Below are 27,963 nucleotides of genomic sequence, written 5' to 3'. Positions count from 1 at the left end.
AAAAGGGGGTTAGTAAATAACGAGAGGGTGTGTTTCACCGAATCAAAAGGGTTAACTCTCTGGGACACAGTGTGGGTAGTGTATGTGTCTGTGTGTGTTTAAGAGGAGAGAGAGGGAAAGGAGAGAGGAATGACAGGGATTGAGGGGGGTATGTGTATAAAAATAAAGGTCTGTCTCGAGTGTGAACATTTCTGAAGGTGAGAGAGAGTACGCATACGCACACAAGAGGAGAGACAAGGTGGAGGAGGGGCGAGGAGGGGGGAGGGCGGGAGAGGGGAGGGAGGGAGGGAGAAGCGGAGCGTGCACAATTTTCATTCAAACTGACACAGGCTGCATGCCCTGGTTTGCACCCCGCTCTCTCTCACTCTCCACCTCATACACACAGGCACGGAAACACCAGACAGTCTGCAGTTAAGTTCACGGCAGCAAGAAGACACCGTGGAGACGGAGACGAGTGTGATAGACCGGGGAGGGAAGGAAGGGCTAAGCAGGGAGAGGCTCCGGGGAGTTGAAGGAGGAGACGGATGAGTGAAAGATGAGAATAGAGAGAGGGCAGAGTTCCCAAACAGGAAGAATAGAGGATGCAAAGGAGAAGGGGGGGAAAGGGAGGGATAGACAGAGATAGAGGAATGCAGAAGAGAGGGAGAAACAGGGCTTGGCGTACAGAGGGGGCAGAGAGAGGAGGAGAGAGACGGAGTGTCTTGTCTGTATGCATCGTGGGCTGGACACAGGAGTATAGAGGGTAAGTGCTTTTTGACTGCAATTCATTTCAAATCATTCAGTCCTTCACCTTTTTGGTGTACTGCTTGGAGGGCTGTCTATCTCTGTATTTACTAAGGACGTAGCACTTTCCCAGACCTCACATCTGAGTGCCCTTCATTGTACGGGAGAGGTTCTTAAGCAGACAGAAATATGGTGTGACAAATGTGTCATGGGCTGTTTGTAGGACTCTACATGAATGCACGGTTCAGCTGGTTCATGTATTCATGGTGAATGGGTTTACAGTCCCTGAATTCGTTTGTGGCTCATTCTTTTCATTCATACCCCAGAGTGTGCTATGCTATATGATCGTCTGATAGTCATTGTGACTGTGCATGTTGTCATTGTACCAATATCTGTGCGATAGTACTCATTGAATCCATGCCGCTCAGTGTGCGTCTGTTTCAGAGTGTTAGGCACAATACATTAATGAGCGCGCGCTTGTGTGTGTGTGTGTGTGTGTGTCTTTGTGAGGGTTATTGATGAAGATGTCAGGGGTAATGGAAATAGTGATGGCCCTTCCCCCCTCGTCTGGGTAACTGAGTCTGTGTCTACCTGCCCCAGACTGGATCAATACTTTAATGCAATTCCTCTTTACTTACTAATAACACACACACACTAGCAGCAAATTCCAAATACTAATAATTCAATTTCAGGAATGAATGCAGGTACATACACAAACAAATATTGAGACTACATATATAGAGACTATGGAATTAGGCAACAGAAACTCAGACACACACCCACGCACAGCTCACTCTAATGGCAGTGGCTGCCTTGAACTCATTCACCGCAGGGTCATGGGTTCAAGTCCCAGGTGGGAGGGGGGAAGGGGGTCGGGGGGTTGGTCATGGCCCTATCCTTCCTCTCAGACCCTCCCCCACCCTTCCGCACTTCATGCTCCAGCCGCCACAATGCTGCGATTTACAATGATTATCAAGGCCTGTGGTTCCTATTCACAGAAATTCGCTCGCACGCACACTCACACAGAGACGTCACACACAAATTCACTGACATGGACGTAACAGTTCGACAATATTACGCTAAGGCAGAATGAAACACTTTCTCCCTTCTTTAGCTGTCTGTGTGCTGTGTCATGTGTGTGTGTGTGTTTGCCACCAGTGAGTATGTTACTGTGTGTGTGTGAGAGGGTCAGTGGTGTTAAATGTTTATTTTGGTTACCTTTACTGGAGAGTTTTACTAACAGTGGGGTGTTAAAAATCTCCATCACCGTCTGTGTCGACTTAATTAGCAGGCTCTCCCTGTCTGCTGTGTGTGTGTGTGTGTGTGTGTGTACATATATAAAACATATAAGACTGTTCATATGAACACACGTCCATACAAATAAGTGCATGTGTGTGTCTATGTGCTGATACAAAATATATTTGGGGTAGTTCTAAATAGGTAATAAATGTCTAGAGTGCAGCAGTGTATGTAAATGTATGCAGCCGTGTGTGTGTTAGTATCCATTTAGATGTTTGTTGCTGGCGGTATGTCCATGTGATCTTGTTATGTGAGCAGCCCAGCCCCAGTGCAGGAGTAGAGAGAGCAGACAGACAGACACATAGACAAACTGCACAGATTCTCTCTCTCACACACGCACGCACGCACGCACACACTGAGATATGCACACACACACAGACATCCTCGCTTTCATAGGAAACGAGATCCGGTGACCTCTGACCTTTACCATTCAGCCTGTCTGGAAACGCCAAGCCTGGAATCGATCAACACCCCTGTGCCCAGACAGTCCCCCACCCTCGCTCTCCCTCCACCTTCTCTCCTTCCTTCCATTCCTTCTCTCCTTCCCCCTCTTTCTCTTTCTCGCTAACCGTCGACCCCCCTTAACATTCCCGCTCACCCTTGACTCGCTCTCCCCTCCCCCACAATCAGATGATCGACCCCACAGTGGCTATGCTATGCATCCCTTGCAGAGTAAGCTCCAAACACCGGCTCTGACCAAACACTGGACAAGACCTACGGTTCCCTCTCTCCTGCTCGTCTTGTTGGCTCTGAACCAAATACTGAACAGGACACTCCTATAAACCCAAAACATAAGGTAAATGGAATCAAGTCATATATTTGTGCAATAGATGGCGAATCATAATTTTTTGGGGTCTTTTTACATGTGACTTTGTCATTGTTATGTGTGTTCAATTGCAATTTTCTCACTTGCTTGATTTAGTCGCCTTTTGATAAATGCTTATGTGTACAGGTTTATTAAGTCAGGATTGCTAGTGTATTAGAACTGAACATTATGTACCATTATATTGCATTGGGATCTTTTTTAAACAATTCATTTACATACCCATTTATATGTGAGTGTAATATTTTCTAACCAGGTTCCAGGTTTGCAACAGAGAAGGTAAAACCAAAAAGTAGAACAACGGTTTTGATAGTAAGGTGTGCAGTCATTACAACCTTAACCTAAACCAAATTGTGTCTGTATATATGTAACTTGTAGCAAAATTGCAACCCATTCTGGGAAAGTCTGTTAGCCAATCTCTGCCTGGTCTTTGAGATGCGGTGAACATTCAACGCTGTCGGTGAGTTTCTGACTTAGACAAACCATCGAGTGTTGAGTGTACCCTGAGTCTTGAGTTAACTGCTTTCACAGACACTCACACTAAAACACCCGCACAAATGCGTGGATACACACCGGCACACAAACCAGATGATAAACTAGATGATTCACACATCATCTAGTTTAGAGTGCATGAAGTAGCCCTTACCAAGATGGATGCCAAACAATGTTCTTCAGTAAGCTGTGATGTTGCTACGATGTCTTAAGGAAAAGGTCCTATCGCATCATCCACTCTCATAGAGTGCGGTCCCGGTTCACATTCATCGCTGTCGGTGGGTTTCGATGCGTTGACTCGCCGACGATGAATGGCAACCGTGGCAAAGTCTGACCTAATCTTTCATGGACGAAACATCCTTAATGTCTGCTTTCTGGGTCTGTCTGTCAGTCAGATAGATGAATGAATGAATGCCTGTATTAAAGTGGTGATTTGTCAAAGAAGTGAGTAATCAATAAACAACCTACGTACAACCTGAGAATGCACGTGTTGTATTTCATTGAAATGTCTTGATTTTACAGTATTTCCACACAAACAAGCTGGGCAAACACATCAGTGTTACACCAGATTTATCATTTGATGATTATTGTTGGTGGTAAACCAGTTGTGAACAATTAGCCAAATTTAAGTAAAAAGATTTAACAGTGCAGCCCTGGAAAACCAGGGATGAAGGGATTTGATGAAGGGATGTCAGACACTCCTTTAAATGTGATAGGAGGAAGTAAAACTGAGATTGGTTACATTGACAGCCAACACAAACAAGGTCAGTGCTTTGTCACAAACAAGAGCTCTTAAGTTGGTGGTACTACAAGATTTTCAAAATCCTAGATTGTTGACAAGCTAGAATGAGCTTTTGCTCTGTGCTTGGCACATAAATGTTTTGGGTCAGACATTCATGCATGCCATACAGAGATGAGATATCTGAAATATACTGATATATCTTTAGTAATGAAAATTATTTGTCCTGCCTCAGAGACTAGTATTGTATGAGTTATAGGTACATATATGACTGTACGGCATCCCATGAGGGAAGGTTTTTCTCAGAAGAGGTCTCACTGGCAATTGCACATCTCATACTACAATAGAGATGCTAATTCTGTTGATAAAATCAAACACGTTGGCAAATATTGGGACGTCTGGGACGGCTCAAAGATGCAATCTGTCGCCCTCAGATTGCGTCTGAACCCTGCCACATTAAATGAAAGTTGTGAAGTGCACACTCTGCATTATTTGACATGTAGGAACCAGCTGCAGGATTCAATGCTACGTTGACTAAAGCACTCATTGGTCAAAAATAGGATGCCGTTTTAAGCCAGTTTGCTACAACAGAAAGTAATAAACTTTCAAACCTATTGCAAACCTAAAATACAGTCAAGGTTTTTATTTTCCACAACTTAAAGCCTGAGATTTTCTGATAGGGGTGACTACTTCAAGTCCCAGGATATTTTCTTTTATTTGTTCACCAATTTTATACCAGGTAAATTAAATGAACACATTGTCATTTACACCAATGGGAATAGTGACATGAGGAGGAGGAGATGCGATGAATGACCCAATTAGAAATTGGGGTTGATTAGGTACATGTTTGTAAGAAGGCCAGATTAGAAATTTGACCATGACACCATGGTTAACACCCAGACTTTTACCATTAGTGTCACGGGATCTTTACAGACCACAGAATATCAGGACACCAGTTTAAAATCCAGTCTGAAAGATGGCCCAGTAGGTTATGTCACTGTGGTAATGTCCCTTTAAATAGCTGTTATGCAATTTGGCTACTGCACAGAAGCCTCCCCAACTCAACAAAACAAGACATACCGGTCAGTCTGACACACTCTCCATTTTTTTATTGTGGGAATAACATTTTAATAGAGCTTTTTCAAATCATGAATTATCTAACCTAGTCCAGAGTGTATCTAAATCGTCTGGAGTAACTTCCTCTCTCTCAGTTGTGCTGATCTGCAAGGAGAAGGAAGCTAAGAGTATGTTTTTAGCATACACAGAGTTTTGCTCCTCCCAGGTCAGACATGCCAATTCCGTCCCACACATGGGGCAGCAGGGTAGCCAAGTGGTCAAGAATAGGACCAGTAAACCAAAAGCGGCTGATTCTATTCCCTGGGCCAACAAGGTGAAACCAAATTGCTTCCAGGTCATTGCTGTAAATGAAAATCAGTTGTTAGCATACGTACCTTAGAAAAAAACAATAAAATCAACCAAAATTACAAATTTCTCTACTTATAAATGTATTTCCACAAAAAATGAAGTGAAATTATTGTCCCCCTTATATTCAGTTCTCTGTGCATCTTTGCCGTGCAAGAATTGGTACTGGGTAACATTCATAATGCCATTGACCTTAACAAGCATCCTAAGACCAGTGAAATGCAGGTAGCCCATTGACATACATATCCATGATATCATACATATCCTAATAGTGTGCACAGTGAAGAAGCTCTATTCTATGTCACTCAACAAAAGTAAAAGCGATGACGCTTGGTTTGGAATTGCCACTTTAGTTAGATTACATGAAAATACTGCTCATGGGCCAGACGAGGGATAAGAGAATGAGACAGTGAGAGAACATGAGAGAGAGAGAAAGTGGCCGAAAGGCTATTACCCTCGTCAGCTGAGATGATGAAGAGTGCATTGGCCATCCCTAGTCTGCAGGTTCCCCGCCGGCGTGCTGGGGCTCCTCTAGATGGAAAACACAACGTAAGGATGCTGTGAGTGCCAAAGTGTGAGACTGGCATTGAATGTGCCTTTCATTCCAAAAAAAGGAATTTAGTCTACATTGAAGATTTGTTATACGAGTGAAAGGATAGCAATTCAAAAGCCTCTTTACCTCAATTGATGAGTACATATTTAATGACATGGTTACGAACACTAAGGTACTGGGATATGTTTTTACGAATATTGTGATTTCATTTTTTTATTGGTACAATCTTATTATTGGAGATACACTTTTATTGACTCTGATTTGGATTTGATATGATACTATGACAATTGGGTTAACGTGCAGTATATCATCTTTAGTGTGAGTGTATTTTTTATCAATATTGGATTACCATTAAGAAATGACAGCACGTTTTGTACATAGTCCCTTTATTTTTATGTAAGTATTTGGACAGAGTAACATTACGTACAGTGTAGTTTTCATGTTATAGTACTTACATATGCCTTCAACATTTGCATGTAATGACTGCCTGATGTCTGCGAGCCATAGACATCAAACGTTGGGTACCTTCCTGGCGATGCTCTGTCAGGCCTGCACTGCAGCTGTCTTCAAATCCTGCTTGTTTTAGGGATTTTTTGCCTTCAATTTGTCTTCAGCACCTGACTTGCATGCTCGTTGATATTGCCATCACTCTGGTACATGTTAGTCTTTGTCATATCCTTTTTTCAGAACTACACTTTATTTTTTAGGAAGGCCATCTTTTTTAGGGTAACCGAGTGTAGCTTCTGTAGTTCTACTGGTGGTGACTGACATAAAATCCTAACTACCTTAGAATTTTCTTGATCTGTTGGTCTTGTCCAAGTTGTCTTCCTAGGTCTACCACGTCATTTATCATTGCTAATAAAACAGGTTCTGACCTGTTTCTACCTCATTCCGCGTTCGTTTTTTTTTACGCAGGTGATTGGCTTTGGTTCTGTTTATAACTTCCTCACTCATTCCAATCATTCAGAAAAAAAGTTCGTAGCAGGATGATAGTATACATTTGTGTTAAAATAATGATTTGCACAGTTGATTCGACAGACGCTTCAACGCAGAGGCAAGAACAGGCTCATTTCAGAAGTCTGTCTGATTGGTGGCATGCGTTACCCTTGGAAACATTGAGAAGCAGGAAGTAATTTCCGATTTTCCTTCAACTCTCCCTGACTACGAAATGGTAATGTTGTGTTTTTTTTCACGAATTGTCACAAAAATATATTCGTTGCAAATGATTGACAAGAGCAGAGACATAAGCATAACAATAATATCAAGTATTCATGGTGTTTGATAAAGGTGATAGCTGATATTGTGTTACCTGGCTAGGTAACACAATAATTCTATCAAGTACAGTAGTTATTAAAATACGTTGCTTTGCCTCGTGGTGCTCTTGCGTGTCCTATTGGAGCGTTCTTGACGTCTGTGAGTTAAATAGAGGCAACAGACTACATGGAGAATGTGTTCCTGCTCCTATTTACGAAGTCGATCTCGAAATTGCTACAATGTAAATACAAACGGTTGCAAAATAGCAAGTCAGAAAAAAAGACTACAGTAACTTCTAGTGGGACCCATCAATCAATCAATCAATCAAATTAATTTATAAAGCAGTTGTCACAAAGTGCTTTACAGAGACACCCGGCCTTAAACCCCAAGGAGCAAACAACAGTAGTGTTGAATTTCAGTGGCTAGGAAAAACTCCCTAAGAAGGTCGAATTTTAAGAAGAAATCTAGAGAGGACCCAGGCTCAGAGGGGTGACCAGTCCTCATCTGACTGTGCCGGGTGAGATATTAAGAGTCCAATTGGAATAATAAATACATTTCTCTGGGCTATATCCAGAGTCTATTTGATTTTAGACTAGGTCAGAAGTATGACCGGGTGGACAAGGACAGGGACAGCAACGGGCCCCCCAAACCAGGTAATCTGCAGGTGTGGACCAGGACCTCATCTCCTCCTAAAATTTTAAACCGGAGGAGACTGAGAAAAGTTAGTAGTGCATTCCTCATATCCCCCAGTACAATAATATAGCAGCATAACACCTTGGAACTGAGACGGGGGGGGGTCCGGTGACACTGTGGCCCTACCCGGGGCGGCCCCGGACAGGGCCCAACAGGCAGGAAATCAATCCACCCACATTGCCAGGCATCAACCAAAGGGACACCCACCAACCGCAACCCCCCTGAATGAGGGCCGAGTATTGCTAGCGGCGTACAGCCCAATTGCACAAGTGCACAACAGAGAGTCAACAACAAGCCAGTGACTCTTCCCCCGAAAGGCATTGGAGGGAGGGCATCCCAGTGGCGACGAGAGCCCACCTGGCAAGACAGCAAAGGTGGACAGTATCAAGCCTACTGGTCACCTTCACGCCCCCAGGCCAGGCTACACCTAATTATAAACCGTGCTGTAGAGATGAGTTATTAGTAGATATACTTATTACCCCTTTTCCCCCTGGTGTGACAGCACTGTGTGTATGAGTTTGCCAGTACCACCCCACCATCTCATGTCACAGCGGTTTCCTCTCAGTAAAAGTGTTTTCTGTCTGATTACCCAAATTTACCCTAACCCAGGATGAATTGGTAATCCCAAGTGATAATACCAGTGATTTTGGGCTACCTCCATCCATTCTAACCGAGCATGGTCTTACACTAGCACAGCCGCCCCCTACAACGAGCGAGTAGTTAATAAAAATACTATCATAGAATATTCTGTCTGTTGTAATATCGCAAATTAGCAAAAGGGTGTGGCCTATGGTGGTCTAGTGGTCCAGAACACCTCCAGTGCACAAATACCGCTGCAGTATGGGTTTCAATCCCACTTACTTGCAAGAAGGTTTGCTGTATCTCCCAGGACAGTCTCAAGAGATACCAGGAGACGGGCCGTTAGAAGAGTAGAGCTGGACAGGGTCGTAGAAAGGCATAATCTAAGCAGCAGGGCTGGTATCTGCTCCTTTGTGCGAGGAGGAACAGGAGGAGCACTGCCAGAGCCCTACAAAATGACCTCCAGTGGGCTACTGGTGTAGACAAACTGTCAGAACCAGACTCCATGATCCATTGGTGCCCCATTTTCTTCACAGATGAGAGCAGGTTCACAGTGAGCACATGTGACAGACGTGAAAGAGTCTGGAGACGCCATGGTGAACGTTATGCTGCCTGCAACATCATCCAGCATGACCGGTTTGTCGGTGGGTCAGTGATTGTCTGGGAAGGCATATCCTTGGAGCGTCACACAGACCTCCACGTGCTAGCCAATGGTACCCTGACTGCTGTTAGGTACCGAGCTGAAATCCTCAGACCCATCGTCAGACCTTACTCAGGTACCATTGGGCCCTGGGTTCCTCCTGGTGCAGGACAATGCTTGGCTTCATGTGGCCAGTGTGTGTAGGCAATTCCTGGAGGATGAAGGCATTGATGCCATTGACTGGGCCTCATGTTCCCCAGACCTGAATCCAATGGAGAACCTCTGGGACGTTATGTATCGGTGCATTCGGCGCTGCCAAGTTGCGCCGCAGACTGTCCAGGAGCTCACTGATGCCCTGAATCCAGGTCTGGGAGGAGATCCCCCAGGACACCATCTGCCGTCTCATCAGGAGCATGCCCAGACATTGTCGGGAGTGCATACAGGCACATGGGGGCTATACACATTACTGAGTCACAATATGAGTTGCCGTGAGGAAATTCACGCAAGTTGGAACTGCCAATGATTTCAATCGTTTTTTTATTTTATAAGTTTGAATCCAGCTCCCAGTCAGTTGGTGATTTTGGTTTCCATTGACCGTTGTTATGTCATTTTGTTTTTTGATCTTATACCAATACCAACCCCCTCTTCCTCGCCATCCATCATTTCTGTTCATCCAGCCATCTTTCAGGTTGACTTGGAGGGGGAGGAGCCTGTAATCAATGTTCAGGTGAAAAAACTGTAAGGGTGCGACCCAATCACAGTACGTGTTAGTCTTAAAGAAATACTATGAGACTGAAATGCCCATCACTCAGCCGACCACAGTCCTTTGTTTGAAAAATCCAACACCCTCTCTTTCATGGTATGGAGGTAGGGAACAGAAGGGGGCAGAAAAGGCCTTTGTTACGTGGCTATTCCATAGCGAAGGACAAAAAAACACAACTAATTTTAGCTGCAGCTTTATTTTGTCAATGTATATCCTGCTTTCTGATAAGCACCTCTCTTTGAATTGAAGGCAAAGCAGCCGTCTTGCATTTTTACATTGTAATTGAGCCTCCACCTTTATCGCTGAAAGTGTATTTAAGGTCAGTGTTGTACCAAGCTTTGGTGCCCAGGGTGTTTTACATCAGTGTTAACATATGCCGCATTCCAGTGAAGAGGAGACAGAAAGAGGAGAGCAACGAAGTGAACTTAAAGAGGATATAGAGTTGGTGGTTAGGTCGCACACATGAAGAGAAAGGTTGGTTGAAGCATCCTCGATCAGAAGAGGCATAACCATAGTCACAGTCAGGGGGATGACATCTTTAAAGAAGTGCTGTATCCTAACTAGAGATCTATGCAATGTCAGATCGTATTATTTTGAATGCAAATCGTCCATTGACGTTCACAGAATTAAAGGAGATAATGGATGAATGGTTGCAAGTGTACTGAGCGATCCATTGTTCTCTCCTGCGTTTTTGTCCTATTGGTGCCCTTCCTCTGGAGCCCGACCTCTTTGACAGGATTTATAAATTCATCTGGAGTAAATTTCTTCCTCGTTGCATTATAGTTTTAGACAGAGCAAAAGAGAACACAGGTTCTTCAGAGTAGACTTTGGCCGGGTTCCACTGTCCATTTGGTGCTCAGATGAGGTGACGCATCAACTAATAGTAAATTCCTGCTGGTTCACACTGAGGTCATCGGTTATTTTTTACAGACAGCTGCAAGGTGACTCAGAGAACAAATGCATGTATTAGCAGAAAAAAAAGTTCTGATAACTGTAGCCATCCAGACTGGGAAGTGTGAATTGCAGACAGACACCACACTAGATTACAGAACATAAACCTAGTTGCCAGTTTATTAGGTACACTCATCTGTTATCAAGTTGGACGCCTTTGCTTCAAAACTTGGGATCTACCGATATATTGGTCAGATATCGGTATGGCGGAATGCTTTAAATTTGGCTGATTATTTCAGCCAGTTATGCTTTAGTCTGAACATATTGGTGTCCAGTAGTGTTTTGTAATTATTAGTATTTTTTTTTCTCAAGTCAAGACATTTGTCCTATAGTTTTATTCTTATTAGTTTTTCACTATTGCAGTTTTGTTGGTATAATACCTTATTTACCACATTTATATATTCAGGCATTGTATAATGTACAATTACATAAAATAAATTTGTATTTTTTATCATGTAATTCATAAATTTTCCATTCATTATCAGACTTATTTTTTGAAGTATTTTGTCATAAAAATTTATATAACAATAACTTTTGTATGAATTTGCATTTGTTAAAATAAGAAGCATCATCAGAAGCTACATTTTTCTTATTTCATTCATGTCAGGGTAGACAATGAAATGTCAAAACATGAATATGAATACGATTTTGGCCAAGAATTGTCTTATCGGTGCATCCCTGTTCAGAACAGCCTGAATTGTTTTGGCAGTGGATTCTACATGGAGTCAGATTTGTTCCACTGAGATCTGGGTACACGCGGACACGGTTGCGTCACGCAGTGCTGCAGATTTGACAGGAATGAATTCATGCCGTGAACAGTCCGTTTCAACCCTTCCTTTTCTCTTCTGGGTTGAGGTCTGGCCACTGGCACCGTCCCCGGACCTCACCCGGCATTCGCTGATTCATTGTTTTCCACTCCTCAGTTGTCCAGTGATGGTGAATGTCCAATAAAGCAGCTTCTTGATTTCAGAGTGAATCAAAAATTGAAATGGAGCGGTGTTTCCCACGGTTGATCATGTATAGAAACACTTGTCCATTGCATCCAGTGTATTATAATGCAGAAGAGACGCTAACGTGGTTATTGCTTCAATTTGTGAACTACTGTGGTAACCTAATTACAGTGAACAAGCTGTAATGAAGCAAGAACCTGTCCTGCCTGGAGTCAGTGCAATATCTATCAAGACAGCTCAGCTGAGCGGCGCACCCAGCGGTACTTCAACAATTTTACAATGCAGTGATTGGTGCTTGGACATGAGAAGGAAGGTTTTGTGGGAGATGATTGGTTGGTAGACTTAGCCAATTAAGCCATTGCCTGTTGTGCCGGGATTTTCTCACATCATACTTATTGGCTGATGAAAGGCCAAGTTTGGCAGATTATTCCACCAGACCTTCAGTGAATTTGAATGGAAGTGTCTGGGAACAAGATTCATCAAGTAGCATCCGAAGGCCTCCATGCCTGTCTGCCTTGGTTATATAACAAGCTATGGCCACATGACTCAGTGCCTGTAGGAACAATCCATTTTCGTGAAGGGTGTACAGGCATGTAAGGGAGGGGCAAATGCAGTGCGTAATAAACTGTCTGATTAGGTGAACCTGCCCAAAGTGAGGCGAGTGGATGAATTGAGTTGGTACAGTGGGGAGAACAAGTATTTGATACACTGCTGATTTTGCAGGTTTTCCCACTTACAAAGCATGTAGAAGTCTGTACATTTTATCATAGGTACTCTTCAACTGTGAGTGATGGACTCACATTGTATAATTTTTATGTAATTAATTTGCATTTTATTGCATGACATAAGTATTTGATACATCAGAAAAGCAGAACTCAATATTTGGTACAGAAACTTTTTTTTGCAATTACAGAGATCATACGTTTCCTGTAGTTCTTGACCAGGTTTGCACACAGGGATTTTGGCCCACTCCTCCATACAGACCTTCTCCAGATCCTTCAGGTTTCGGGGCTGTCGCTGGGCAATATGGACTTCCTCTAAAGATTTTTGATTGGGTACAGGTCTGGAGACTGGCTAGGCCACTCCAGGACTTTGAGATGCTTCTTACCACTCCTTAGTTGCCCTGGCTGTGTACTTCGGGTCGTTGTCATGCTGGAAGACCCAGCCACAACCCATCTTCAAAGCTCTTACTGAGGGAAGGAGGTTGTTGGCCAAGATCTCACAATACATGGCCCCATCCATCCTCCCCTCAATACGGTGCAGTCGTCCTGTCCCCTTTGCAGAAAAGCATCCCCAAAGAATGATGTTTCAACCTCCATGCTTCATGGTTGGGATGGTGTTCTTTTGGTTGTACTCATCCTTCTTCTTCCTCCAAACACGGCGAGTGGAGTTTAGACCAAAAAGCTCTATTTTTGTCTCATCAGACCACATGACCTTCTCCCATTCCTCCTCTGGATCATCCAGATGATCATTGGCAAACTTCAGACAGGCCTGGACATACGCTGGCTTGAGCAGGGGGACCTTGCGTGCGCTGCAGGATTTTAATCCATGACGGCGTAGTGTGTTACTAATGGTTTTCTTTGAGACTGTGGTCCCAGCTCTCTTCAGGTCATTGACCAGGTCCTGCCTTGTAGTTCTGGGCTGATCCCTCACCGTTCTCATGATCATTGATGCCCCATGAGGTGAGATCTTGCATGGAGCCCCAGACCAAAGGAGATTAACCGTCATCTTGCATGGAGCCCCAGACCGAGGGAGATTGACCGTCATCTTGAATTTCTTACATTTTCTAATAATTGCGCCAACAGTTGTTGCCTTCTCACCTATTGTCCTGTAGCCCATCCCAGCCTTGTGCAGGTCTACAATTTTATCCCTGGTGTCCTTACACAGCTCTCTGGTCTTGGCCATTGTGGAGAGGTTGGAGTCTGTTTAATTGAGTGTGTGGACAGGTGTCTTTTATACAGGTAACGAGTTCAAACAGGTGCAGTTAATACAGGTAATGAGTGGAGAACAAGAGTGCTTCTTAAATAAAAACTAACAGGTCTGTGAGAGGTGGAATTATTACTGGTTGGTAGGTGATCAAATACTTATGTCATGCAATAAATACAGTGTGATTCCATCACTCACAGTTGAAGTGTACCTATGATAAAAATTACAGACCTCTACATGCTTTGTAAGTAGGAAAACCTGCAAAATCGGCAGGTTATCAAATAATTTTTCTCCCCACTGTACATACACTGAACAAAATTATAAACGCAACACTTTTGTTTTTGCCCCCCATGATCATGAGCTGAACTCAAAGATCTAAGACTTTCTCTATGTACACAAAAGGCCTATTTCTCTCAAATATTGTTCAAATATGTGTTAGTGAGCACTACTCCTTTGCTGAGATAATCCATCCACCTCACAGGTGTGGCATATCAAGATGCTGATTAGACAGCATGATTATTGCACAGGTGTGCAATTATCATGCTGTCTATAAAAGGCCACTCTAAAAGGCCACTCTAAAATGTGCAAAGGCCACTCTAAATGTGCAGTTCCATCACACAGCACAATGCCACAGATGTCGCAAGTTTTGAGCGTGCAATTGGCATGCTGACTGCAGGAATTTCCACCAGAGCTTTTGCCAGTGAATTTAATGTTCATTTCTCTACCATAAGCCGCCTCCAAAGGCATTCCAGAGAATTTGGCAGTACATCCAACCAGCCTCACAACCGCAGACCATGTGTAACCACACCAGCCCAGGACCTCCACATCCAGCATTATCACCTCCAAGATCGTCTGAGACCAGCAATCGTTTTGCATAACCAAAGAATTTCTGCACAAACTGTCAGAAACCGTCTCAGGGAAGCTCATCTGCATGCTTGTTGTCCTCATCGGGGTCTCGACCTGACTGCAGTTCGTCATCGTAACCGACTTGAGTGGGCCAAATGCTCACATTCGATGTTGTCTGGCACTTTGGAGAGGTGTTCCCTTCACGGATGAATCCCGGTTTTCGCTGTACAGGGCAGATGGCAGACAGCGAATGGCGTTGTGTGGGTGAGCGGTTTGTTGATGTCAACGTTGTGGATCGAGTGGCCCACGGTGGCGATGGGGTTATGGTATGGGCAGGCGCGTGTTATGGACAACAAACACAGGTGCATTTTATTGATGGCATTTTGAATGCACAGAGATACTGTGACGAGATCCTGAGGCCCATTGTTGTGCCATTCATCCATGACCATCACCTCATGCACGGCCCCATGTTGCAAGGATCTGTACACAATTCCTGGAAGCTGAAAACATTCCAGTTCTTGCATGGCCAGCATACTCACTGGACATGTCACCCATCAGCGTATACGACAGCGTGTTCCAGGTCCTGCCAATATCCAGCAACTTCGCACAGACATTGAAGAGGGGTGTACCAACATTCCACAGGCCACAATCAATAACCTGATCAACTCTTTGCGAAGGAGATGTGTTGCACTGCGTGGGGCAAATGGTGGTCACATCAGATACTGACTGGTTTTCGGATGCCCCCGGACCCCCCCAATACAGTGAAACTGGATATTTTAGAGTGGCCTTTTATTGTGGCCAGCCTAAGGCACACCTGTGCAATAATCATGCTGTCTAATCAGCATCTTGATATGCCACTCCTGTGAGGTGGATGGATTATCTTGGCAAAGGAGAAGTGCTAACTAACACAGATTTAGACAGATTTGTGAACAATATTTGAGAGAAATAGGCCTTTTGTGTACATAGAGAAAGTCTTAGATCTTTGAGTACAGTTCATGATAAATGGGGGCAAAGTGTTGCGTTTATAATTTTGTTCAGTGTAGATAAATGTTTGCACTCGTACTGTTTTTGTAACATTTTAACTTAAACCTTTAGGTGTATAGTCAATGCCTGATCAATAAAAGACATTGTGGTTATCATGGACTGGAGAATCATGCAGTTATTAATTTAGCCTCATGTAAATAATGTCATTCAAACTGTGTTTGAATCAGCACTACCCACATGCAGTTGCAGCCAGAAATATTCACACCCTTGATATAGATTTCAATAATTCCACATTTCATAAAGAATATTTTGTGTTCATAGGTTCTATGATTTTTTACACAACTACAAATGACCAGGAAAGGACTCAAAACTTAAATTTTGCATTTTAATGTTAAAAAAAAACATAAAATGGCCAGGACTAAAGTATTGGTACATTCAAGAGAATTTTAAATGTTTTTTTTTTTTTTTTTTTCTCTCAAAAAGTCATTCTGCTACTTGTACCTCTGTCAGGGTTGATAATGCTGTAGGGTCACTTTACTGTTTTGCCATGGAATTCAGTGACAATCATTTTGTCCATGCCATTGATGTTTATTTTATGAATTACAATAAAAAACACACGTTTAAATAAGAATAGTTTTTTCTCAACAATTTGAAAATATCATTTATTATGTGTGGAAGCATAAATGTAATTAATGTTCTACTTAATTTTTATGAAATAGGAAATCATTTTTATATAGTGCAAGGATGTGAATATCCGTGGCCACTGCTGACAAAGCCAATTGGCAATGCTCATCAATATGCCTTATCAATATGCCCTCGCAGCCACACTTCAACCAGCAGCACAGCTAAGCCTCAAAACCTATACTGTGGATTCTTGTGGTTTCTATGTTTTTCCTGTATTTATTTTTTCACCAATAAATCTATAAAAAGTAATCACGTTAAGTGAACTGAATGCCTATGATTCAACATAACCATACGCCAGGATGAACCAGTCGATGAGGAGGAAATCCCACCACCTGTAGCCACTGGCTGCATCAACACTGTCCATCAAGACTTAGCACCAATCGCTGGTGAGGGGCCGGGTTATATTGCAGCCATTGCCTCAACCAATGACAATGCACTTGAGCCCACTCCATTCATACACCCAGCCAAGCAGTATTCAGTCACCCAATCACAACCAGAGTAAATATTGTAATTTACATCTATTAGCGTAGCAACTTAGTAAGTGAATATATATTTTAATACATTGTCATACTGACCCCCCCTTGGAAATAAAACCCACAATCCTTGTATTACAAGCTGCTTGTCAACTGTTTAATCAACATCTTCACTCTTTTAAGTATTGTTTCATGTTAGATTAGCTTTTTTACGTTAATTAAAGCTATTAAGTTTGCGATTATGCTAAGTCCATGCATTTGTTTATTACAGGAAATATACAGCTCCGGAAAAAATTAAGAGACCATTAACATTGCAAAAGGAGGCGTCAACCCGATGCTTAGGAGCCACAAAAGACTACAGATGGCATTGCGTAAAAGAAAAGCCTGAGTGCTATTAAAATACCTGGTTGTCAGGGGAAAATTATTTATTTTGAAGATACTGTATCCCAAAAAACACATTGCTTCCAGGTACCAACAGCTTATGGTGGCCGTGGAAAAATCTGGTACACACTTGTTATTAGCACCTCTCTGTTCCACTCAACTGCAGATGGACCCGTGAACAGAGCATCCTATTAATACCCAAAAGGATGCTGGATGGATTCCGTGAGCCAGTATTGTGAAAACAAAGCTGTCGCTCTGACCTGATCGAGTTATGGGTTCCCAGTGGGCTCATTTTGGCAGCCGCTCGCACCTCTCCAATGTGGTGTGGTTGGGTTAAATGGTGGGACATGGTGGGACCTTGTGTTAGCAAGCTGACAAGTATCCCCTTTCCCTTTAAAACCTAAACCTGAGTATTAATTGCGTCTTGACAGTCAGTTCTTTATGATCAATTACGTATATTAAAGTGCGGCCTTCCCATAATGAGATTTATAAGCGTGTCTTTCACAATGTGATCTGCCTCTCAGTCTGCTCTGATTTATCACTATGTATTTTTCCGCACACTGAGAGTGAATTACCTATTGATCTGGGCTCGGGCTCACTAGTGTGTGCTACAGGACTTACTGACAGTGTAGTTTGTGAGGTGTGAAGACATTCTTGCTGCTTAAAGCACAGAATTATGGTTTCCTTCTAGACTTTAATGAGGAGATTATGAAGGATATGACGCAGGACATACTGGACGCCATTGTGTGGCTGACTTTGGATCAGGGACGGATGCTGGCTGCTACAGTTTTGCTGTGCAGATGATGTAGATTTGTGTGTGTTTCTGTCAGTGTGTGTTTGTGTTCATCCAGAGCCTCAGAGCTTGATCCTGAGCAGACAGAGAGAGTACAGCAATCCAGGCCAAATGGGCTGGAGACAAGGGGCTAGCCAGACGTTACTATTTCACAGCCAAGGTAGAACCACACGTGCACTTGCATCTTCACATACACACACACACAAATGTACACACACAGATCAGATGCCACCAGCTTGCTACCAACCTGCCACTTGGCAAACACGGCTCTGCCTAGCAGAGCCAAATTAAGTTGAACATCTTTACTGGCAGTCCTGTGCCCATCCAAAAAAATCAGGAATCTGGGTCACAGCCGCGCATTCTGCTGGGTCATCGAGTGTACACGTCCCTCTCCGCAGGACAGTGTGTGTGTGTGCATGTGTGTGTGTGTGTGTGTGTGTTTGTGTTTGCTTGGTGTGTGTGTGTGTATGTGTACACCACAGTCAGTCTGATAGATGGCCTCAGCAGCATGCAAAATAATAGAGTCAATAATGAGGGTTATAAGTCAACTTAATGGTGTCCCCCTCCTCCCTCCCTCCCCCTCCTTCCTCCCCTCCTCCCTCCCCCTCCTCCCTCCCCAGTCTCTTCTCACCGCTCATAAGTTTTCTCTCTCCCTCCATGTCACCCTCCCATCTTCTCTCAGAAATTAGACATGATGGTTGAAAAGGCACCTGAGAGGGGAGAGACTATGGACAACAGCGCCCTACCTTTCCCACCTGGTGAGTCGTCCTTATTACACCACAGAGGAAACACGAACCTTCCGTTGTGCTGGAGAGCACAGATTACAGCTCTATCAAAGAAATGTTTTCTCCAGTATTACCATGTCATAACTTCTGTGTGTAATACCTCAATATGGTTTGAAGTATTTGTATGAACTATTCGGTGTCTGGTCATTAATTCAAGGATTGGGAAAGGGTTTCAAAGCAAAGCGCATATTTGAAATAGTAATACCAGGATCTAAAGACTGGATCATTTCTACTTTTTCAACCCTCTTTAGTTATTCAGTTTTTTTCCCCCTCGCCTAATTTTTTTTTCTGAGTAGTTGAACTCTGTAATGGGATCAGGCTAATAGCAGAGAGAAAGGAAGTTGCACACTAATCATCAGGGGCTCATATCCGTTCTGATCTCTCTCTCTCAATATCTCTCTCTCCCCAGCCTCTCTCTGCCCTCTTATCCCTTTAGATGCTGACGCAGAGTTTGACTGGTCATTGTCCAATCAGTCCAGTGCATCGCCTCCTCTCCATGACGATCAGCTCCAACAACAGACAAAGACAGAAGCCGGCCCCAGTCACGTGACTTGTCCTCCCAGTGAGAATGAATCTCCAGATGGCATGATAATGGTCTTTATCCTCTCCACTCTTGTCCACTTTGAGTCTAGACTGTGTTTGTACATCCTCCACTGAGTGTTGTCATTATAGGTGCCTCCTGCAGAGGACAAGGCATCAGTCCACTCCCACCCCCTCCCAATGCCACCTGGAGGCACCGATCAGTACTGCCACATGATAGAGATCCTCACACAGCAACAACAGGTTACTGCACCGGTCACTACACCTGTATTACCCTGTTATTACATGCTTTATTACCCATGTTATTACATGGTTATTACATGCTTCATTACATAGGTTAGTACAGTACTCTAATGTTTTCCCTTCTCCTCCCTTTATCAGAGGTGTCTATATTTGGGCCAACAGTTTAGTCACATGGGGGAGCTCACTGAGACAGCTAGGTCAGTGCTGGGCTGGACATTTTCCCTTCCTCTTTATAGTAGAACCATAACAGATACCAAACATCTCATTGATGGACACATGCTGCTTAATGACTGGTTCAATGGAGAATGACACTGTGATTGTAGACTGTTTTTATGACAGGTTTGAGTCCCTGGCGGAGGAGTGTAGGATACACATAGAGGTCGTGAAAGAGGCACAGAGGAAAGGACACCTGTTACCCCCATACCACACAGAGGAACGCACCTTCAAAGCTTACAGGTATCCTACAAAAACACTAAAAGTTACCAAATGTTACAAACATGAACACACCTTCCACAAACGCAGGCTTGTTCCAACAATCAACAAATCAAATCTATTTTATTAAGCCCTTTATAAATATCAGTTGTCAAAAACTTCTTGTTCAGATACCTAAAACCCCAAAAGGCTAGCAATAAAATTGAAGCTAATTGGCTAGAAAGAACTCACTACAGTGATTGAAAACCAGGAAGAAAACTAGAAGCAGAGCCAGGCTCTGAGGGTTTACCAGTCCTCTTCTGGCTGTGCCGGGTGAAGACCGTTCATTCAGTAACCTGTCTAAACATTCAGCGGGTCAGAAAACACAGCTGGAAACCGGTGGGCTATGTTAAAATCATAAGTTACATGAGTTACCAGTTCTGTGGTTCCTTAGAGGTGGTTCTGTGATACAGATATGAGGGTCCAGTCTCAGGGTTTGTTGCAACCCCACGGGAGAAAGCTTGACACCGGCGCTCCCTCCAGGTCGGACTGAGGCGTAGCAGCTCAGATTGCAAAAACAAAGCACATTAATCTGTAACTCTAGTATAGTAGGGACATTGTGCATAACGATAGCTGAAACAGCCTAACTATATCTATGTATGTCATAGTTTTATGGTTCAAACATGCCTTTAGAAGTCCACGAGCCAGAGCCATGCGCATGCCTGGTAACTTAAAGTAGGCCATATCAGGCATGCACATAGCGCGGTGATAACTGAGGATTAGATGAAGCATGTCATTGGGAGAAGGCAGCAACAGAGCAGCTGACAAAGCAGAGGCTATGAACAGAGCCTGTAAACAAAGCATTGATAAGATTACAATTGCCCACACATGGTTTGATGTGTGTCATCATTCTGTGTAATAACAAACATTTCACTGTTGCTATTATACTGAACAAATATATTAATGAAAATGTAAAGTGTTGGTCGCCTGTTTCGTGACCTGAAATAAAAGACAGCAGAGATGTTCCTATACGCCCGTAAAGCATATTTAACTCCATAGATTAGGGGCTAATTTATTTATTTAAATTCACTGATTTTGTTATGTGAACTGTAACTCAATAAAATGTAATGTAAATCCTGCTCACGGATAATAACAAGAATTATTACCTACACTAAACTGCTAAGTTGTACTGTTTCAACCCCATTGAAACCTGTAACCACATGGAATGTAGAACAGTCCAAAATAGCAGTTTATTCGTCATTTTGTCATGAAACCGTGAGATCTAGCTGATTTATCAGCTTTGAGAGCATTGGATTGGATTGTCAGTAAAACATTACCAGGATGGATGATAACAATAGGCCAACTGTCAATGCATCATTTTAGACCTGCCAATTCAGCCATCTGTCTGTCATGGATACATGCTTCCTGGAACTGGAAATAGGTCTGTCTGGCTTCACATACCATTCCTAGCTCTGGCAGAAATTAGGACGACTATTTGAAGGCCAAATGCAGACAATGTATTTTAATTTTTGTAAATTATATTTCCACACTTTTATGTTCAAAGTAACGCTGTAACTGTGCGAATCAGAATAACGCCCTTTTAATGTATGAAGTGTCTGGAAGAAGATTCTGGCTAGATGGTACTTCTGGCCATCTCCATGACGTCATAATGCTGATGTGATTAAAAATAGACAAATAGACAGGGTTTATTTTGGATAGAGTGTGGCTTCTTGAGGGACTGTGTATGAAAATATCTTTAAGAAAAATCTTTTTTCTTAAAGATATTTTTAAGGACCAAATCAGGACCCAGTGAAAAACACAATTCAAATATGTATATAACTCCAAACATGATCAAGCATAAACCTTACAATGATTTATTGGTTTATGAATGAACAATAAAATGTAAACGACAAGTAGGCTAGCTGCATGCACTTAAATATGAAGTCTTCCTGTGACCATATATGGCCCCGTTTTTCTTATGTTTTGTCTTGATACAAAGAAAATTGCTCATCACAATGTGATATACCCAGACACACACATGCAGCATGTGATCCAGTCTGTTTCTGTCCAATAGGATCGTGCCTTCACTTAGTGGAAGTGACATGGTGTTGACCATAGTGAAGGGCATCAACCTTCCAGTCCCTACAGGTAGGAAAATGTTGTTTAGGTTACTCCCCAAAGAATGGAACAGGGTCACTGCTCGCCCCGCTACGTTGTGTGGAACAGAGTCAACGCCTCGCTACGTTGTGTGTGAACTGGCTACACAGCTACACTTGCTGTGAACTGGCTGTGACACAATCTGTACATAGTGTCACAGCCACCATATAAATGACCTCCATTTAACTTGATTTAGGTCATTTAAGGTTCATTATAGCATTTACAGGTGTTCAAAAACTACCAAAATCTGTGAGTTGAAACGGTGAAACAGCCCCTGTCTGTGTCTCCCTCTACCTAACTCATCAGTGCCCTGTTTAAAAAGGACATCCTGGGGAGAGCCACGTTGTATCCCAAGTTGTCTCATAAACAGAAATTAACAAGCACTGACTTTTTCTATTAGGACTCTCGTCTGATGACATGGACACAAGTGTACGCTTTGAATTTCCCTGTCCTAGTTTGGTAAGACAAAACTAACACATTTACATGAACATACTGCACAAATTCTTTAGATACTCTTTTTTCATTATCGGCTTAGCAGATACATTGACTGAGTTTAATATAGCTGTACAAAGACCTTTTTTCCCAATTTGCGTGTGGGTGGAGGATTGCCTAATATCTATGGAGTTCCAGACTGGGCAATCTGTCATTGATCTGGCTACCTGAGGGCTGCTAACGCTACTTTTGAGTTGTGTTGCGTGATTAGGGCTTTTTGATGTTGGTTTGGTTTTAGCTTGATTATAAAAATAAAGCAATTTTCAGTTACTGTTATAATAAACAATGAACAACATTAAAAGCATAATGAAATAATGCATTGAAATTATTTGTGAAGTCGGTAGTCGTTATTACTGCAATGCTTATCACTTTAATTAGCAGTGTGAATCAATTAATTACATTAATGAATGTGAATAAATTAATTACAATAATTTAGTCACATTAATACAATATTTCAGAGTTTTACATTGGTAAAAAAACTAATTATGACTATTCTTTCATTAAAGGCATATATTTGAGATTTTGGCTACAAAGCACTTTTTCTATTTTTCCCAGACTCAGAAGGAGTGGATCAGGTGGATCCCATTTTATGTGTCTGTGTGCAGAGGTTGCTAACTAGCCAATGCTAATTGCTAATTAGCATTGGCGCAATGAATGGAAATGAGACTTCAAGTAATTCTGCTTGCTGTAGTTAGCATCAGCATGTGAAACAACATTATTTAACTCAATAACTTGACAGTATCCCTTTAAACTCAGTCATCAGATCATCTCAGCTCACATTAGCAGCCAGACAACCAAACAATGTAACATTGTACCATTATCTCTGTGCTCACCACATCTGTTGGCTAGACAAATAGTTTTTGGCAAGCTACTCCTGAATGCTACAGCAGAGTTGTCGGACAAAATAACTGTATTAGTTTTGTTCTTTAAAGTAGATGAGGTAGATAAGATCTGTTTCCTATATCCCTATGACCAGGAGGAAGCTCAGAGGGACCAAACCCGCTCTGTGAGAAGGACTACCTGTCCAGGTGCCTGCTCCCAACACTACAGAAACACTCTAACCCAATCTCACACAAAGGCCTCCTTAACCTTCTATCAATCTGTCATTACTTTTTATTCAATATCCACCCCCACCCAGAGTTCAATGAACATTTTAAGCTGTACATCAAGCGGGGTCATCGTGGCTTTAAGAGAGTAATCCAGTCTAAAGGCATCAAGTTTGAGGTTGTTCAAAAAGGGTGAGTTCGTTCATCTCTCTGTGACTGCATGGTATCATTTTGATCTTGTGTGTCAGTAGCTATCTTCCCTTTATGTGATATTATAATATTGTTGAATCATTGTCTCTGTGTCTTTCCTTGTCTTTGTCTCTGTCCCGCTTACTCTGGTTTCTCCCTGTCTATCTTACTCTCTCTTTGCAGTGGACTGTTTAAGACCGACAAGGTGATTGGGAGTGCTGTCATGAAGCTGGACTCTCTGGAGAGGCAGTGTGAGAGCAGACAGCTAATTGAGGTGAAATGACAACACAAAGTGTGTGGACGCACACTACCGTTCAAAGGTTTGGGGTCACTTAGGAATGTCCTTGTTTTCGAAAGAAGTTTTTTTGTTCATTAAAATAACATCAAATTGATCAGAAATACAGAGTAGACATTGTTAATGTTGTAAATCATTGGCAGATTTTAAATTGAATATCTGTATAAGCGTACAGAGGCCCAATATCAGCAACCATCAGTCCTGTGTTCCAATGGCATGTTGTGTTTGCTAATCCATGTTTATAATTTTAAAAGGCTCATTGATCATTAGAAACCCCTTTTGCAAGTATGTTAGAACAGCTGAAAACTGTTGTCCTGATTAAAGAAGAAATAAAACTGGCCTTCTTTAGACTAGTTGAGTATCTGGTGCATCAGCAATTATGGGTTTGATTACAGCAGGGGTGTCAAACCAATTCCATGGAGGGCCGAGTGTCTGCAGGTTTTTCCAATAAATTGTTGCCCATTTCAGACCTAAGAACAACCAGGTGAGGGGAGAAACTAACCAATTAGTGACCTAATAAGTCAATCAAGTACAAGGTGAGAGTAAACATCTGCAGACACTACACCCTCCGTGGAACCGGTTTGACACCACTGGATTACAGACTCAAAATGGCCATTTGCAAAGAACTTTCTTCCGAAACTCATTAGTCTATTCTTTTTCTGAGAAATAAAGGCTATTCCAAGAAACTGAAGATCTCGTACAACGCTCTGTACTACTCCCTTTATTCGAACAGCGCAAACTGGCTCAAACCAGAATAGAAAGAGGAGTGGGAGGCCCCGGTTGCACAACTGAGCCAGAGGACAACTACACTAGATACCAACCAAACACCAGTCTCAACGTCAACGGTCAAGAGGTGACTCCAGGATGCTGGCCTTCTAGGCAGAGTTGCAAAGAAAGCCATATCTCAGAATGGCCAATAAAAAGAAAAGATTAAGATGGGCAAAAGAACACAGAAACTGGACAGAGGAAGTTTGGAAAAAAAAGCATTATGGACAGAAATATCAATGTTTGGTCTATATATTTGGATCACAAAAAAGGATATTCGTGAGACGCAGACCAAATGAAAAGATGCTGGAGGACTGCTTGATGCCATCTGTCATGGATGGTGAAGGCAATGTGATGGTCTGGGGGTGCTTTGGTGGTAGTTAAGTTGTAATGAAATTGGTTCCAATCGAGCACCTTCCACAGGGTATGGCATGGCGTTGCAAAATGGAGTGATAGCCTTCCTTCTTCAAGATCCCTTTTACCCTGTACAAATCTTACCGCTCCCAACACTACAGCTTACCCACCACCATACGTTTCATGTGTGTTTCCTTGGAAAACAAGGACATTTCTAAGTGACCCCAAATCTTTGAACCGTAGTGTATGTGTAATTGTGTATGGTTGTATTTTTGCAGCATGTGTCTTGTACATGACTTGAGTCATTGTATGTATAGCACACATGCAAGCACATATGTACCCAGGTGATGAATAGGCGTGAGGTTACAAGGGCCCATCTGGAGGTTCAGGTGAAGATCAGGGAGCCCCTGGGGGGGCCTCAATTTGACATACTGTCAGAAAATTGGCTCACAATGGACCCCCTCAGCTTGCCCACCATGGCTGTCAAGAAACATACACCACAAAATGTGCCTGTGAAGAAGCTCACTTCCAGGTCAGTGGGTGTCTGTGTGTGTGTGTATGTGTGTTAGGCTAATGAATCGTACTGTTATATCACTTTCTGTTATATAGATGAAACAAGCACTTTAACAAGCACTTTATAAATGTGAATGTTGAAGACAATTACAGTGCCTCTTTTCTGTGGTTGATCCTTCAGTAGGTTACATTTTGAGAGAAAAATTGCCACAGAAACATATAATAGTTTTAGAGCGGCCGGTAGCCTATTTCCATTTCCTTTTCTGTCACTTGGCACTATGGGTTTAGTGGGGATGTCAACACATGGAAACACCTTCACAATTATTTGTGAAATAGAGCCTATTTACCTTTGTTGTGTTCTTTACTTTTTATTGCGTTGCTTAGAACTCCTGACTTCTAATCACATCTGCCTTGACTTGGACTCAGATTTTCAGAGCATCTCTGAAACAGCAAGGCTTGTGGGTTGTTCCCGGTCAACATTGGTGAGTACCTACCGACAGAGGTCCAAGTTCGAGGTGTTGCCCTGGTCTCCAAATTACCCAGATCTCAATCCGTTTGAACAACTGTGGTAGTATGTGCTGGACCAACAAGTCCGATCCGAGGTGGCTCCCCCTCACAATTACAGGTCTTGAGGGATCTGCTGCTAATGCCTTGGTAACATACCACAGGACAGCTTCACAGGTCTTGTAGAGTCCACGCTTTGGTAGCACACGGAGGACCAACCGCATAGGGAATCATCAATCAGAAACGAGTTCTTCAACACAACCATCTAGGTGTTGTCAGGCCAGGTAGTCCTGAGCTGTGTTCCAAATGTCCTCCTAAGGTTAAAATTACAGAGGGCATTCCTTGAATCCAAAAGGATACCTCAGCATATAATTCATACTGACCCTAGTATGGCAGGACCAATTGAGTCCATGTTGCCATGTATCCATTTTATACCTAATCCACCTTTGGTGTTGGTTGCCAAAAAGCTACATTTGAGTCTAAGTGACAGCAGAGGCTTTTTTCTTGCAACCCTTCCCAAATGACAGCCTTGGTGATTGTTTTGCCACATGAACCATTCTTCTCACTGTGTGGGGGCAAAATACTCATGCGTCCGTTTCCAGGCTGGTTCATCACATTTCTGACACAACAGTGTATGAAGTAAAGGCGCCTCCAAAACCATACAAAACACGCTTCTGGACAGTATGTTCACCAGAATGCAAGCCAACTTCCGACAATTTTTTTTTTTAAGTGGGCACTCCTGAAACACTGAATCCTTTCCTTATAATTAAGGACTGAGGAGACCAGTGTATCATTTTAAGGTAAATAAAGGAGAGATGTCTAGTCATTTTATTTAGATGTATTTTGCAGGTAATAAATTTTTTGTTGCTTCTATGTTTTCCTTAATATGGGGCTTGGGATTTGTACATTTGTAGGTCTTGTTGTTTCTAGAAATCGATTTATTCCACATTTTTTTTAATTTTACCAGGTAAGTTGACTGAGATCAAATTCTCCTTTTCAGCAATAACCTGGCAGCAATTTGGATTAGCTGCCTCGCTCAGACAAAACACCTATTTTTAATGGATATGTTAAAATAGAGCCAGAAGGTTTTGTGTCTGTTGCAGTCCTGGTTAAATAAGTCTATAGGCCCACATTCATTAGTCTCCTCTAATACTGTAGTCTACATAATCAGCCTGATAACCACTGAGCATTTATTCTGTTAAGAGTTTTGAGAAATGATTAGCCAATATCTTGAAAACAATCAGAATCAGTATGTATGCGTGCATCGGTTGTGCTTCCATAATGTCCACGTGCCTCAGGTCAGGAGAAAATACATCTTGATTCCCACACATAAAGGCCTGTGTTTTGAATTGGGGTTCAATAATACTTCACTTATAATGTTTTGGCAAAACAAAATACGTACTGAAGGACCAACCACATGCACAATTGGCATATATAGTTCAGATATAATTGTATTCAATATTTGTGACAGAAAATGGTTAAGTTCATCCTTTATAAATGCAAATACCTGTATGCGTGTGTGTGCATGCGTGTATGTGTGTGTGTGCTTTCCTCTATTCTGTCTTGCAGTTCTTCAGTCTGCAGTGTCCTCTGACAGCAGCAGAGACCAACATGAAGAAAAACTTCCCTGGTCGCTCTTATACAGATCAACCACAGGCTCAGAAATGTCAGGAAGTAGTGACAAAAAGACAGCTGAGGGAT

At 42.5% G+C, this 27,963-nt stretch overlaps 1 protein-coding gene and 1 long non-coding RNA gene across 4 annotated transcripts; one reads left to right on the top strand and one right to left on the bottom strand.

Annotated features, from left to right (window-relative positions):
• Nucleotides 1-334: 334 nt before the first annotated feature.
• On the top strand, nucleotides 335-27,963 carry LOC105013065 (coiled-coil and C2 domain-containing protein 1A). 3 transcript variants are annotated; one of them, XM_010874337.3, is made up of 13 exons: nucleotides 6,827-7,222; nucleotides 18,651-18,726; nucleotides 19,163-19,347; nucleotides 19,426-19,536; nucleotides 19,675-19,733; nucleotides 19,876-19,992; nucleotides 22,022-22,095; nucleotides 22,505-22,563; nucleotides 23,573-23,624; nucleotides 23,735-23,834; nucleotides 24,015-24,105; nucleotides 25,590-25,777; nucleotides 27,832-27,963. In XM_010874337.3, exons 1-13 carry the CDS (start codon nucleotides 7,220-7,222, stop codon nucleotides 27,854-27,856), a joined length of 1,140 nt encoding a protein of 379 aa, XP_010872639.1. In that variant the 5' UTR covers nucleotides 6,827-7,219; the 3' UTR covers nucleotides 27,857-27,963. The 3 variants fall into 3 exon arrangements, with proteins under 3 accessions (XP_034151109.1, XP_034151108.1, XP_010872639.1); XM_034295217.1 differs by lacking the exons at nucleotides 6,827-7,222; nucleotides 22,505-22,563 and adding exons at nucleotides 2,737-2,818; nucleotides 18,006-18,128 and having other exon boundaries at nucleotides 23,573-23,834; XM_034295218.1 differs by lacking the exons at nucleotides 6,827-7,222; nucleotides 22,505-22,563 and adding an exon at nucleotides 335-742 and having other exon boundaries at nucleotides 23,573-23,834.
• On the bottom strand, nucleotides 5,200-6,865 carry LOC109616228. Its single transcript, XR_002197347.2, has 3 exons — nucleotides 6,507-6,865; nucleotides 5,953-6,029; nucleotides 5,200-5,494 (listed from the first exon to the last, which is right to left on the bottom strand). It is a non-coding gene; the product is annotated as an uncharacterized LOC109616228 (long non-coding RNA).

Source organism: Esox lucius, chromosome 11 (assembly GCF_011004845.1).
Source record: "Esox lucius isolate fEsoLuc1 chromosome 11, fEsoLuc1.pri, whole genome shotgun sequence".
NCBI classification, from domain to species: domain Eukaryota; kingdom Metazoa; phylum Chordata; class Actinopteri; order Esociformes; family Esocidae; genus Esox; species Esox lucius.
The sequence above is the reverse complement of the archived record's forward strand: the minus strand, read 5'-3'. Positions and strand labels throughout refer to the sequence as shown.

Coding starts and splice junctions, on each gene's coding strand:
- LOC105013065 (XM_034295218.1), top strand. CDS start 18,660: ATGATGGTTGAAAAGGCACCTGAGAGGGGAGAGACTATGGACAACAGC. Junction 18,727..19,162: donor CGCCCTACCTTTCCCACCTG/GTGAGTCGTCCT, acceptor CTCTCTCCCCAG/CCTCTCTCTGCCCTCTTATC. Junction 19,537..19,674: donor TCCTCACACAGCAACAACAG/GTTACTGCACCG, acceptor TCCCTTTATCAG/AGGTGTCTATATTTGGGCCA.